General features: G+C 35.6%; 1 protein-coding gene across 3 annotated transcripts; it reads left to right on the top strand.

Annotated features, from left to right (window-relative positions):
* The first annotated feature begins 232 nt into the window (after positions 1–232).
* LOC100791869 (lysine-specific histone demethylase 1 homolog 3) lies at positions 233–14,211 on the top strand. Of its 3 annotated transcripts, none has more exons than XR_005888203.1 (11): positions 233–421; positions 603–2,602; positions 4,121–4,262; positions 4,519–6,753; positions 7,003–7,096; positions 7,776–8,269; positions 10,376–11,092; positions 11,564–11,638; positions 12,240–12,672; positions 13,275–13,314; positions 13,498–14,211. XR_005888203.1 is itself a non-coding variant. In XM_014767177.3 (9 exons), exons 2-9 carry the CDS (start codon positions 741–743, stop codon positions 12,303–12,305), a joined length of 5,685 nt encoding a protein of 1,894 aa, XP_014622663.1. In that variant the 5' UTR covers positions 233–421; positions 603–740; the 3' UTR covers positions 12,306–12,984. The 3 variants fall into 3 exon arrangements, 1 of the variants encoding a protein (XP_014622663.1); XR_005888202.1 differs by having other exon boundaries at positions 13,275–13,382; XM_014767177.3 differs by lacking the exons at positions 13,275–13,314; positions 13,498–14,211 and having other exon boundaries at positions 12,240–12,984.
* Positions 14,212–15,143: the final 932 nt, after the last annotated feature.

Below are 15,143 nucleotides of genomic sequence, written 5' to 3'. Positions count from 1 at the left end.
ATAATAATAATAATATTCTTTTTTATAAAAAGGTCAACATTCTAAAAAAATAAAATAAAAGGTCTACTATAAATTATCCATGGGAAACTCTAATTTTAGCTAAAGAAACCTAGGAATTATTATTTCATTAATCGTGATTTGTGACTAAGACTAGTTTATTTTGATAATTAGTATACTTTTTTTTATATAAATAAAGTTTAGTATAATATTTAATACAAAAGACATAATTTGTTTCAATCTTAATATTCTCCTCCCTCAGTGGTCACGGTTCAGGTCATAGAGAGCGAACGCTTCCCTTGCCGTGAGAAGAAGCCGTTACTTCTTGTTACCGTGCGCACGCACTTCTTCACTCTCTCTCTCTCTCTCTTTCTGTTTAAGGATTCAACACAGAACACAACACAACACCAATTGCAGAACGCAGGTTCCACAATCCCACTAATTTTCCCTATATATTTATACATTTATTTATATACATTTACCTTTTTCCCTATCTAAATATCTTCTTATTAAGTGTGTGCGCGTGTGGGTTTTCTTATCGTTATTCAGGTATTGGTTCTTCACTCTCTAAAATACAATATTTTACTTGTTTTTTGTTCAATTAGGATTTCGATTATATTTTCATTGAAGCGCCGTGAGGGTTGTTAATCTGGTTATGGAGAAGTGGAAGAAAGCGACTGCATAAATAAAAAGGAACCGTTCCGAGATTGTTGTGTGGGAAAAAAAAACTTAGGGTTGCAGAAATGGACGGAGAGGATATTAGGTCTGGGACCAAGAAGAAGCGATCCAAGAAGGAAATTGGTTTCGACGACGATGACGAGCCCATTGGGTCAATCTTTAAGCTGAAGAGGTCCAAGAAGAAGGGTAGTGGTGGTAGTAGTGATGCTGCTGTTGTTAGGGAGAAAGAGGATTTGGGGGGTATGGATGATAATGATACCTTGGCTAGCTTTAGGAAGAGGTTGAAGGGTCCTAAGAGAGATCAGGGATCTGGGGTCACAAGAGGAGCAAGTCCTGCTTTGCATGTGTCGGATGAAGATTTGGTTGCTTTGGGACCTAAGGGTAAGGATGAGAAAGTGGTGGTGCCCGTGCCTGGTGATGAGGACATGCAGATGCAGGGTTGTTCTGATCAACAACACATGGAGGATTCATTGTCCGCGATTTTCAATAAGGCACAGTTTAGTTCTACCAGGAAATCTCGTGGCAGGGGTTCAAGGCAGAAAAGGGGGATTCAGAATGTGGATAGTGAAGGTTTTGTGGAAACTGTGGATTCTGTGGTTGGAAGTAGATCTGGATCTGCTTTTGGCTCGAAATTGGTTGGGGGAAATGTCGAGTCTGCGGATGCTTTGCCTCAAGCATCTGAACCGGTTGTTGCATCTGTGGTGGATGACCAGAAGTGCGGTGATGACTGTTTTCAAGAGGAAGCTGTGAAGGGCAATCGTAATTTGGACATTCCAGATGGACCATCTCAGTCGAGCAATGTCTGCCATGGATATAGGCAGCAATTGTCTTGTGTACAAGTTGGAGATATTTCTTGTCATTCTGACCAAAAGGTTGGATTGCAGGAAAGTGTTCTCAGTGATGGTTTAAATAAGTTACCTACCACGTCGCATGATGTCTCTCTCTCAAAAGTGGGGGAAGGCAAAAGAGGATTTACTGAGATAGGAGAGTCGGAGAACAGACTGACGGATGAACAAGCAAAAGTGTGCAACAGTGCTTCAGAACCTGATGTTTCTACTTCTGCTGGGGAAAAAAATGTCTTAACTTCTTGCCACACCGAACCCTTGATTAAATCAACTGAAAATATATTGAATGAGAATAATAATATGGTTGCTAGAAAAGTTTTCCAGGAATCCTCATGTAATGGAGCTCTGAAGTTATCTGGATGCCATATGGAAGTAGATGGAGGTGGAAAATCAGAAACTGAGATTGTTTCTGATAGAAATTTCTGTGATTATAGTAGTTCAGATACAAAGGCTGAAGTGCAAGATTTTGTTTTAGGGTTTTCACCTAAAACAAATAATGTAACGGTCAGTGGTAGTTTATCTTCTATGGTGTCTAATGAAGCCAATAAAGCTGAATTGACTGCCCATTCAAATCACCCAGAGAAACCTCTAGAAGCTTGCAATATTCCAAAAGACTATACTGCTTCAATTCTGAAATGTAGTTCAGTGTTAGATCCAATTCAATCTGATGGATCATCTCTTCAGTCTTCTATTCCAGATGAAAATGGGAACTCTGCAGAATACTGTGCCCCTGCGTCTGATTTTGCTGATAACGAGGGTAAGATATCAAGCATTCCACGGGCGGTGCGAAAGGCCAAAATGCGTAAGCATGGAGACATGACATATGAGGGAGATGCTGATTGGGAAATTTTAATTGATGATCAAGCTCTAAATGAAAGTCAAGTTATGACAGATGGTGACCGCACTCTTAGAGCAAGATTGAAGCATGATTCCTCTTTGAATACTGGTGAAGACTCTGAAAATGTTGCTGTTGTAGCAGTATCAGCTGGGCTGAAAGCTCGTAAAGTTGGTCCAATTGAGAAAATAAAGTTTAAGGAGATCTTGAAGCGGAAAGGTGGTCTTAAGGAATATTTAGATTGCAGGTAGTTAAGTTTTCAAACAGGTCTTTGCATTTGCTTGCTATTGTTTTTTCAATTGTTAAAAAAGGTTGCAGTTTTCCTTTTGCAGCACAGAGGTTTCTTTCTTCAATATTTTGGGTTTTTGGTTTTTTGTGCTTGAAATACATATAATTGTTTTCTATTCTTTGTAACTGATGATCAAATGCGTTATTTATTTTAGTTGCTTAAACATGAAAATTAGATATGAACTCTTGCTGTATGTTGCTATGTTTCTGGTTAATGATTCACATGTATAATTGGGAGCTGAACAACTTGTTAGCGGTCATTTAGAAAGAAACTAAAGGGAAAAAATAAACACACATTTTTTTCCTCCTCTTTGGGTGCCATTGCCTGTTTCTGAACTTAATATTTGTTTTGTAATATTTTTCTGGTCAAGGGCCTTCCTCCTGTATTTGGTCGGAACTGGAAAAATTTACAATGCCTACTTCCTATATTGGACTGAATTTTTCTCCCCTTCTTTATGTTTATATGGAAATTAATGATTAGTTTTATATTATGTGGTTGCAAGTTCTTCTTTATAATATTTTTATTGCTTATAGGCCATAACATCGCCCTCCCTCTCTCCTCTTCTATCTCCTTTAAAAGTTTATTTGCAATAGCTTTTCATTGACAAATTTAAGTAGACTTTTTCATCACTATTTCTTCTGCTTTTTCTCGATAATTTGCTGGCAGGATTGTCAGTGGGGATACTTCTATTGTGACACAATCTTCTACCCTTATCTACTGTAATTTGTTATATTCAGAAATTGGCTACAATTTTTTCTAATATTTTACTAGTTATACAATATAATACTATCATCATCACCCTATTTCTTGATAAGATGCTATCTATTGATTTCTTCTTTACATGATGGGATTTAGTTTTTTTTTCCTCCTATTGTTTTATGCTTCAGAATCTCTTTCAAAAATCTGTAAAGTGGTCTTATAAACTTCAATGAGCATATTGCAGCAGCTTTTTAGGTGCTATCTTACTTATTTTTTAAACTGGGAATCTCGGATATGCTGTATATTGGGCTTCTGTTTGTTTCCTATAAGATTTTAGCCCAAACATGATGACTGCAATACAAATTGAACTATTTAGTTTCATTATTTTATTTTTGGTTTTTAATTTTGTAATTAGGATCTTTTTGTAATGATTTTTTGTTATTTAGGGATTTTATTTTGTTTTAGATGATCTTATTCTTGCTTAGAATAGAAATGACTTATCAGGGTGTTTGATAATGTTGGGTCATTAAATAGGCCTTCGGTGTAAACACTTGGAACATTTTTTATTATTATATAATATTGAATTTCTTTCATTCAAGTAGTGTATGATATTTGAGCTGTGGGGACACTTTGCCATAGACGAGTGTACTCTAAACTTCTCAAGGAAATATCATGCTGAGAGGAGTACCCTTGGATTGTTCAACACCACTTTTTTACACTTTTTTGAAACTGGCCTGTTGTAATGAGTTTCACCTCATTTAATTTAATGCATTGCAGAAATCAGATTTTAAGTCTTTGGAACAGAGATGTCACACGTATTTTGCCTCTTGCTGAATGTGGAGTTAGTGATACTCATTCTGAGCATGGAAGTCCTCGTTTTTCTCTTATTAGGGAGGTCTATGCATTTCTCGATCAATATGTAAGTTTGTTCATTATGGTATTTAGCCATCAGATTAGTGTGTTTGGTTCAGCTTATTTTAGTGAAACAATCACTTTTATTTGGTTAGCTTTTTGAATGAAAAAAATGGTTATTTCCTGAAAATAGTTTGTTACTAAACATAGGCTAATTGAGCTTTTTCTTTAAAATGTACTTTTTTTCTGGGAAAAAAACAGCATGTTAGTGTTGATTTGCTAGTAAAATTGAAACTTTAAAATGATAAAGATCATTTTGGCAGGGTTATATAAATGTTGGAATTGCCTCTCAGAAGGAGAATGTTGGAAGTAGTGCAAGGCATTGTTATAGACTGGTAAAAGAAAAGGGTTTTGAGGAAAGTCTCGCAGCTTCAATGGCTGACCCTGAAGATGGAGTTTCCTTTCTTGTTGGTCAGACCAAAATGTCAGATACTTCCAATGAGATTAACAATGGTCTAACAAAGGATTGTGATGACCTAACTACTGAAGCTGCAGAAGGCATGAGGCATGCTAATGAAATGAAGACGGATTTATCAAACATGACACACCAGGCAGAAAGAAAAAAAATTGATTACCAGGAAAATGACAGTTCTGTTCCGTCTTCCAACTTCCCTGATTGCAGATTGACTTCTCAGGTAGCTGAAGAGAAAATCAATGACTCTACCAGCATAAAATCTGCCTTAGATGCTCTGGTAGGTGATCATCTGCAGTCTGATTTAGATCCTAGGAAGAGAGTAATTGTCATTGGAGCAGGTCCTGCTGGGCTAACTGCTGCTCGCCACTTGCAACGTCAAGGATTTGCTGTAACTGTGCTTGAGGCTAGGAGTAGGATAGGAGGTCGTGTATTTACTGATCACTCGTCACTTTCTGTCCCTGTTGATCTTGGTGCTAGCATTATAACTGGTGTTGAGGCTGATGTGGCCACTGAGAGAAGACCAGATCCTTCCTCATTGATTTGTGCTCAGTTGGGTCTTGAGTTGACAGTGTTGAACAGTGATTGCCCTCTTTATGACATAGTGACAGGACAAAAAGTTCCTGCAGATATGGATGAAGCACTAGAAGCTGAGTATAATAGTCTTATTGATGACATGGTATTGGTTGTTGCTCAGAAAGGGGAACAAGCAATGAGAATGTCTCTTGAAGATGGTTTAGAATATGCTCTTAAGATTCGCCGTATGGCACGCTCTGAAAGCAGTGAAGAAACTGAACAAAATAATTCTGCAGATAGTCCGTTTGATTCCAAAAAGGACAGTACTGTGGAAAAAAAATTTGGTGAGGAGATTTTGAGCCCTCAGGAAAGGAGGGTTATGGATTGGCACTTTGCTCATTTGGAGTATGGTTGTGCAGCTTTGCTTAAGGATGTTTCTCTTCCCTACTGGAATCAAGATGATGTGTATGGAGGTTTTGGGGGAGCTCATTGTATGATAAAAGGGGGTTACAGCTCTGTTGCTGAGTCTCTGGGAGAAGGACTTACAATTCACTTGAACCATGTTGTAACAAATGTGTCATATGGTATCAAGGAACCTGGCCAGAATAATAAAGTCAAAGTTTCTACAGCAAATGGCAATGAGTTCTTTGGCGATGCTGTCCTTGTGACTGTTCCACTTGGTTGTTTGAAGGCTGAAACTATACAATTCTCCCCACCTTTGCCACAGTGGAAATGTTCTTCTGTTCAGCGTCTTGGTTATGGAGTTCTAAATAAAGTGGTTTTGGAATTTCCTAGTGTATTTTGGGATGATGCTGTGGACTACTTTGGAGCAACTGCTGAGGAGAGAAGCAGTAGAGGTCACTGCTTTATGTTCTGGAATGTCAGGAAAACAGTTGGGGCTCCTGTTCTTATATCATTAGTGGTTGGTAAGGCAGCCATAGACGGTCAAAGCTTGAGCTCTTATGATCATGTTAACCATGCATTGAAGGTTCTCCGTAAACTTTTTGGGGAGGACTCAGTTCCTGATCCTGTTGCATATGTTGTCACTGATTGGGGTAGGGATCCTTTTAGTTATGGTTCTTATTCTTATGTTGCTGTTGGAGCATCTGGAGAAGACTATGATATAATAGGGAGACCAGTTGATAACTGTTTGTTTTTTGCTGGTGAAGCAACCTGCAAAGAGCACCCAGATACTGTTGGTGGTGCAATGATGAGTGGACTACGAGAGGCTGTTCGCATAATTGACATATTGAGCAGTGGAAATGATTATATTGCAGAGGTGGAGGCATTGGAAGCTGCTCGGGGACAGTTAGACACTGAAAGGGATGAAGTTAGGGATATAATAAAGAGACTTGATGCATTAGAGCTTTCTAACATAATGTACAAGAACTCTTTAGATGGTGCTCAAATTTTAACCCGGGAAGCTTTGTTAAAGGAAATGTTCAATAATACAAAAACCACTGCTGGGCGCTTACATGTGGCCAAACAATTGCTAACTCTTCCTGTTGGAAACTTGAAGTCTTTTGCTGGAAGTAAAGAGGGACTAGCCATTCTCAATTCATGGATACTGGTATTATTTTATCACTTGATGAATTATTTCCAAACTATTGTGTAATATATTTTTGATAGATAGTACTTCCAAGTATGTTTGGTTAAGCTTATTTTGAAGAAATAATAGCTTATTTCCGGTCAATTTTGTGACAGTTTTTAAAAAATAAGCCATTGTTTCCCCAAATTTAAGCTAAACCATACATGTTATTGATCTTATGGTTATGGAATTTCTTAGATTAGGAACTTCATGATTCATATCTCAATGCAGGACTCAATGGGGAAGGATGGTACCCAACTCTTGAGGCACTGTTTGCGTCTACTTGTCCGTGTTTCGACTGATCTTCTTGCTGTACGATTGTCAGGTAGTTATTTTATTTATGTATTTATTGCATGGATTTATATTAGTCTATGCATGTGAGTTTATTTATTTATTTTTGTGCTGTATCACATCTAATTCTTTTGAGGGAGAAATAGATGGTTAACTGGTTGGGACTTGGTTTGGGTCAGACGAGAATAATAATTCTTCTGGTACCATTTTATGAGATATATGCTTAGATTGATGTCAAACCTAGTTTGTGTCTTTTCTTACTATTATCAACTCCTATCATTCAATTAGCCTAATGGAACTATGAATTATCAACCAGAAGATATTTATGCTCCTGTAGATGATTGTGTTGGGATGGAGTCACACAGAAATACGATGTCTACAGTTTCTGTTAGGATATAAGGAGAAGGGAGAGTTAGTTAAGACAGACTATTAATGAGTTAGTTAGATAGTTAGTCAGAGGGGTTTATTAGATATAAATAGAGGAAGATGGATAGGAGAGAGGCAGATTTCTTGTCATTGTAAATTGAGCATTAGCTCTTTGTGAAAGGAGAAATCCTTTGTGAAGGGGAAACCCTTGGAGGAGAGTTTTCTCTCCTATTTTCTGTTCTTTTCTTTCTATTCAGTAAAATTCTTTCTTTTCTTCATCATTTTAATTCTTGGTTCCCAACAGTTTCCCTTGTATTTGTGTTTATCTTTTTTATTATTGGGTGTAGGAATGGGGAAAACTGTGAAGGAAAAAGTTTGTGTACATACTAGCCGTGATATTCGTGCTATAGCAAGTCAGTTGGTCAATGTATGGCTTGAAGTTTTCCGCAAGGAAAAAGCTTCTAATGGTGGATTGAAGATATCAAGACAAACAACTGCTGTAGATTTATCAAAGAGAAAATCTGTGAAAGATTCAGCCTCGGGAAAGCCACCTCTGAGCACATATCATGGTACCATTGAGAATAAAGGAGGCTTGCTGAATCCTACCTCTGCTGGAAGCAATTCAGCTTCCACTGCACATGTGAAGAAATTGCACAGCAAACAAGGAAGACAACCAGCAGCATATGACTCAAGGCATGAGGTCAGTTCGTCCAGGTCTAAAGGTTCAATAGACACAGTAGTTGCTGAGAAGGAGGATAACCTCTGCACTGTATCTGAAGAAGAACAGGCTGCTATAGCTGCTGCTGAAGCTGCCCGTGCTAAAGCTCTTGCTGCTGCTGAGGTTTGTTTCCCTTGGAACTTTAGTTTTATTGTCATGAATCTATTGTTATGGTGCTTCTGAAGATCTGTTGATAGTTACAAGCTCAATTGTTTGGTCACTATCATTTTGCTAGATTTCATAATATGATGAGGTTTTAGGTGCAGCCAATAATGTGTTTGTGCTGTAAAAATGTCTTGCTGGGATTCAAATTTGCTTGGTATGGGTGAATGTAAGCCAATTTTCTTGGCTTGAGTACTCAAATAAAGGTTGCAAATCTTTTAGCTCAGTTCTCTATCTTCTAGTTTCCTTCGTTTTACAACTTATGTTTGATATTAGGTTTGAAAGAATTACATGTGATTATGAGCCTATGGTCAAATTTACCTTAATAAGGTTGCTCATTATGTATTAAATTTTAATTTAATTCAGTTCAGCTTGTTTATTGAATAAATCAGATTGTCCAGCTCAAGTTCAACTCATTTGATTCACAATCCTGGCTCATTGAGACTTGAGTTTTGAGCAACTTGTGAACCTGCTTGTTTATTGCTAACCCTAATTGTAGAGACATATATTTGGATAACATTTGGCTTGGCTTTTTTGGATCTTTAAGCCACTTAAGTTAAAAATAAAACAATAAAATTAAAGTTAAAACAGATTGGTAATATAGTTTTTGCCTTAAATATGTTTTAGTCTGTTTAAAATTAGTGAGGCTTGATTTTAGTCCTTATAAAATTTTTTCTTTGGTTTTCATCCCTCAAAAAGATAAAATTGTTTTGGTCCCTACTATTATGTGTCACTCGTTGACAGCTTTGTGTTTAGGGAAAGGTCAAGTGATCATCTCAGGTAAACACCCATGAGTGTTTGTGATACAATGCCAACATCTGATACCTTCAAAAGTTTTCTAAATCCCTAAAAAATGTCTTTTATCTACCTTAAAATGAACCTTAGGGACCAAATATAGTGATTTCAGATTTTGGACGGCTTAAAAAAATTATTTTGCAGGGGCCAAAACAAAAAATTCGCTCATTTTATATGAACTGAAATCAATAATTTTAAATTTGAGTGATGAACAAAGAAAACTTTTATAGATACTGAAGTCAAAACATGCTCACTTTATAGGGACTAAAAACATATTTAAGTCATAATTTTTTTAGCTTTAAAGTTACTTTTAAGTTAAAAATTCTTGGGTAGTGTTCTTGGTGTTGAAATTTGGAATAGAGAAGAAGGAGAATGAGAAACTCCTAAATATCAACATATCTAAAAGCTCTTTATCCTAATGTTCTCTTATTAAGAAAAAAACTCCTTTTTTAAGAGCTTTTGTATGATTGTGTGTGTTTACCACAGCTTCTGCTCTTAAGGACGAAAGAAGTCCAAAATAAGTTAGCCTTGGTGTACTGTTGTAGTATCATAAACTCTTACGACTTGTATGGCTTAACCAGATTAAATTAAAATTGTTTGTTTGGTGAATAGTTGGCAAATCAGCTATAAATTTATTCTAATTGTTTATTCTTGTACCCAGACAGATTCATTGGTCCTCAAGAGTTAAATTACTCATTTTGCCACCTTTAATTGGCTTGTTTGGTGAATAGTTGATTGATTTTGTTGTCATTTTATTTGTAACTTCCTCCCTCTTGCCTGGTTAATACAGGCAGTGTATGATCCTTTATCAGTCTTCTCCTTTGGTTTTAATTTACAAAATCCTTCCTGGTTTGTCTATTCTTGCATTGTTTTCTCCATAGATTTTGCTCAATGAAGCACTAAACCTTCAAGGGAGGAGCCATGTCTACTTGCAACTTTTGTCAAACACCTTATGTGGCATTCATGTGACACTTCAACACCTCTATATAATTCTTTTTGGGACAATTTTTTTTTATTTAGCACTTTTATATGCTTACTGAACATGTGTTAAGATTAACATACTAGGAAAAATTTAGCTTTATTTAATATGTTAATTGATGTTTTCACATGTTTGTGACTGTGTATAGATACATATGTATTTATATAATGTTAATTGTTTGTCTGATGTCAAAATATCCATAGATTATTGTATTACCTCTTGATAGATCCTATGCTTCCTTTCACTATTTGGTTGTCATGTTCGTTAAAAGATTTGGTGTTTCTTCTTTGCAGGCATATGCCTCTGCAGAAGCCAGATGTAATACGCTGTTACAGCTTCCAAAGATACCCTCATTCCACAAATTTGCTAGACGTGAACAGACTTCACAAAATGATGAGTATGATAGTAGAAAAAGATGGCCTGGTGGTGTCTATGGAAGGCAGGATTGTATTTCAGAGATTGATTCTAGGAATTGCAGGGTTAGGGACTGGTCTGTTGATTTCTCCGCTGCTTGTGTCAACCTTGATAATTCCAGAATGCCAGTTGATAATCTCTCACAGAGGAGTCATTCAAATGAGATTGCCAGCCATTTGAATTTCAGAGAGCACTCAGGAGAAAGTGTTGCTGGGGACAGCAGTATATATACAAAAGCTTGGATTGATACAGCTGGTGGTATTGCAATTAAAGACCATCACGCCATAGAGAGATGGCAATCTCAAGCAGCTGCAGCTGATTCTTATTTTTCTAACCCAACTATTCATTTGAAGGATGAGGAGGATTCAAATGCCTGTTCAAAGTTACCCAGCTGGAAGCATGATGGTATTGCAAATGAGAGCTCTATTTCACAGGTTACTGTAAGTAAGGAGGCTCAAAAAGGTCATTCACGAGGAGCAGATCACATTAAACAGGCTGTTGTGGACTATGTTGCATCACTACTTATGCCCCTGTATAAGGCAAGGAAACTAGACAAGGATGGATACAAGGCTATAATGAAGAAAAGTGCAACAAAGGTAATTTTTATCCGTCACTTCTTTGCTTCTTTCGGTTAAAATTATGTTGTTTTAGGTATAGAGGGAGGAAGAGAGATTAAAGAGAATGAAATGGTATTTGATATTAACTGAGATGCATTATATTGTATTGATATGTTTGATATATTCATAAAACTTGAAGTTGGTTACACTAGTCTTAATCCTAACTAATTAGGAAAACAAATCATGATAAGGTAAAGAAATACAGTAATTAATCCTATGATAATGAAACAGGGAAATTAATTATTTAATTGTAGAGAATAATCTAAGGTTTGGTGGGATATGAAAAGATATTTTTGAATATTTCCATATATTCTAACACTTTCTATTTGTTAAGAAAGTGTTACTGTGATCTGGTAGGTAGGAGTTTATAGGGAATAACTGATCTAGAATATCATCTTGGGTGAAATATGCTCTTTATTCTTTTTGTAATTTTCTGGGTACAAGTTTCAGGTCATGGAGCAAGCCACAGATGCAGAAAAAGCCATGGCTGTTCGTGAGTTTCTAGATTTTAAGCGAAAGAATAAGGTAATTTTCTGTTACTTTCCATGTCATAGTTCAATCTACTAATCATATCTCACTTCTGCAAAATATATTCTTATAGTTAATGTTATTCATGTTACTTAAGTAGTTAAGTTGGCAATTGGCATGATTTACTGATTAAACCCCAGCTTCTCAAGGGGTGAGGGGTAGGGTGGGGTTAGCTGCAAAGGTTGGGGGGTGTTTGATTTCATTTTTGCTTTAGTTTTTAAAACTATTTCATAAAGCAATTTTTAAAGACATGTTTAGAGAGTGGGAGTGGAGGAAGGTGGAACAGTATAATATAAAGGGAGAATGAGTAATAGAAAACTGAAAGTAGAAAACCAAAGAAACTTAAAGATGTTCTGATTTTTTTGATTGAAAACTGAATGATTATTTTTAATATAGTTTCCAAAAACTACTGCTATTTTTGTTTTTATATTTCTTTTTGGTTTTTAAAAACAAATAGTTTTCAAAAATAGGAAACAAACACGCCCTTAACAATTTTTTTTAATGATTGTTAGGCTATTGGAGACTCTTATGTGCTTCGGACTCTCTCTCTCTAACTGCATACTTTCTCACTGACTTTCGATGGATGTCTAACATGCAGATTCGCTCCTTTGTGGATGTATTGATTGAGAGACACATGACAACGAAACCAGACATGAAATCTTAATGTTCTTTGGATGGAATAGTCTGTACTTTCTTGTACGTCTTTGTAAGAGTTGCCAAATTCTGGTTCTTCCTACTTCAGTTCTCAGTTTTGGTGGCCATGGGCATGTTCTCATATGAGCACCTCAATCTGCCTGTGTAAATGATCTAGAAGGTACAATAAAAAAGGCAAACAAAACTTGATCGATTCAAATCAAGTGGTTTCTAAGGAAATTCCTTGTCGGCTTGTCCTAGCAACCTTGAACAGCATATTGAATACTGATGGTAGATTGCCAGTAAACTGGCCTCACTACCTCTATAAACAGACTCATTGCAAATATCAGTTAGATGTTCAGAGTGATGGACATTGGCAGGTTTGAAGATGACAGCAGGTTGCATTCATCTGTCGTTTAATATATCATCTTTCATTGAGGTTTATACCTTCGAAGATTGAAAACCTTGACCCCATTTTTATTAAAGGGGTTTCTATAGGGCAAGACATTAAATGCGACATCAATTTCTTCTATTTGTACAGCTTAGCATTGTTCTAGTGATGACAAACATACATATCCATTTTCTATGTCCTACTAGAAACATTTAACATCAATTACTAACTTTTTTTCTTCATTCTCCAAAGTGGGGAAAGAATTATGGCAGCTTTTGTAAGATACTTGATTACTCCAATTATTTTCTCCTCCTTCTCATTCTCGTCTTGTATGTTTGTGTTGCACATGAACAACCACCCTGTTTATTTATAGTTTAGTCAGCTTTCTCGTGTGTGCTTAAAATAATTAAATGGATACATTGCTTCCTTGGCAAACGAGCTCTTTAATTTAATTATAACTATTATGGTTCAAAAGATTGTGCCATGGGATGCCCAACAGTGCAAGGCTTTTATATTGTTGTGTACTGTGTATAATTCGTGGGCTGCTGTTCTATCTTTGGCCGTTCTCTTGTACTAATTATTTCTTACACCTCTTCCTATGGTTGCTAGGCTTAGAAAGATCATGTCAATCACTAATGGGAGGAACTAGGTATTGTGTCTTTTCCCTGTGTTTTGATGTTTATTGGAACTCTTATCTTCTTCAGAGCCAATATTCAGGTGTCTCCTGTTTTCTTAATTGTATGCAAGTCCTTTCATTCTAATGTTTATTGCAACTCTTGGTGTTGAGATGGATGGCCTTGTTTTGATTCTATTGCTTTTGTTTCTGCTGCAGACTGTCTTCATGCCAGCAGTATGTAATATTGGATTAAAAAATGTCGCTGCTGGGGAAATTAAATTCCACTGGTGTATCTAGGGGTGAGTACATTTTTGGCTTTACATTGCTGGCAATTCCCCCTCCCTCTAAATTTGCCTATGAATTCCCCTCATATTGGTTGCACCTATTGTAAATATTGGTTGCTAAGGATTTCTGTGATGCTTATTAAGTTATATTTTTTGATTCACATGACCCTAATTTTTAGTTATGCTATTATGTTATTTCAAATTGCCTTGAATACCCCAACGGAAAATTACCCTTATACTTTTATTTTGGATGCATTTCTGGTACGATTCAGTATCATTTGAAACTGCCGTTTGACGGCTACAAGATTGTATGATTCAGTTCAGTTGTTTTGTTATATCATCTTTATATAGCCATTTTGCCTTGTGTCAAAATATTACGTTCCTAGTATAGTATATTGATCTTTATGATATTGATGATTTTATGTGGAAATGGGGCAACACAAACTACCAAAGCACGTTGCAAATTTATTTGTTTTAGATGGATTGCCAACTCTAACTTGTATCTTGAGATCAAACTATAGATATACTCTTGCATCGGTCAATGGGGGGTACACAAGTGCAGGTTGTGGTGCTTTGAAATCTACACGATGAAACTGGCTGTCTTGCTATCGTGCATGACTTTTTATAACTAAAGATTTGCTTATAATTTCTATTGCTCATGCACTTTTATTTTTTAAATTAAGCTAGCTCAGCTTCTATTATCGGCTCTAACCTGAGGTATGTATGCATTTATTTTGAAAATGAGATGTTTGATGCTGAATGACGTAATTGCTAATTTTGAGTTATCGATCTATAACAATAGCTAAAGTAGAGGACATTAAATGAAAGGATAGGGCAAAATTTCGTAGGAAAGGTGTATTTGTCGATACCGATCTTACTGTATGATTTAAAAAAATTAACCGAAAGTTAGCCACTGGAAACTATTACGCGGTCATATTTCACTCATTGGGGGAAAAATTAAGTGAAAACTTAGTGAAAAATGAAAATTAGATGTTAAAAGATAAAAAATGTATGGTTTTTTAAGTAATTATGTGATTACCAAATAATTTAATTTTGACCATTTATGATTTGTATTTATATATCCATATTGTTACAATAAGAAAAGTTCATACTTGCTACGTTATACACATCTAAACATATATATAGGATTTTTTATATTAGAGAATACTTGTGGCTTGTATAAAAAGATACATAATGATAAATATTTAAAGTTACATAATTACTTAAATAAATTATGTGACTTTTTAAAAAAAAAATACATATAACTTGCATATTTTAATTTTAGCAATCTAATTATGTATTGATTTTTTTTAACTTTTATATTAAAACAAAGTGCTGTTTTAGAACTATTAATAAAGGAGAACGTTTTTAAAAGTTTTTCTTGAATGAGAGCAATTTTAGGAGGTATGATGATTTTCTTTAAGCTGCATGTCTTATCATAATCTCATATACTAACCATCTTAATTTTTAAATTATATTTTAATATTAGAAAAACATTAATAGTAAAAAATAACATTGTACCACGTTGTGAATGATTGTAAACCCAAAATATTTATTTATTATAAATTTTAACTATAA

This window comes from Glycine max, chromosome 14, assembly GCF_000004515.6.
Source record: "Glycine max cultivar Williams 82 chromosome 14, Glycine_max_v4.0, whole genome shotgun sequence".
NCBI classification, from domain to species: domain Eukaryota; kingdom Viridiplantae; phylum Streptophyta; class Magnoliopsida; order Fabales; family Fabaceae; genus Glycine; species Glycine max.
The sequence above is the reverse complement of the archived record's forward strand: the minus strand, read 5'-3'. Positions and strand labels throughout refer to the sequence as shown.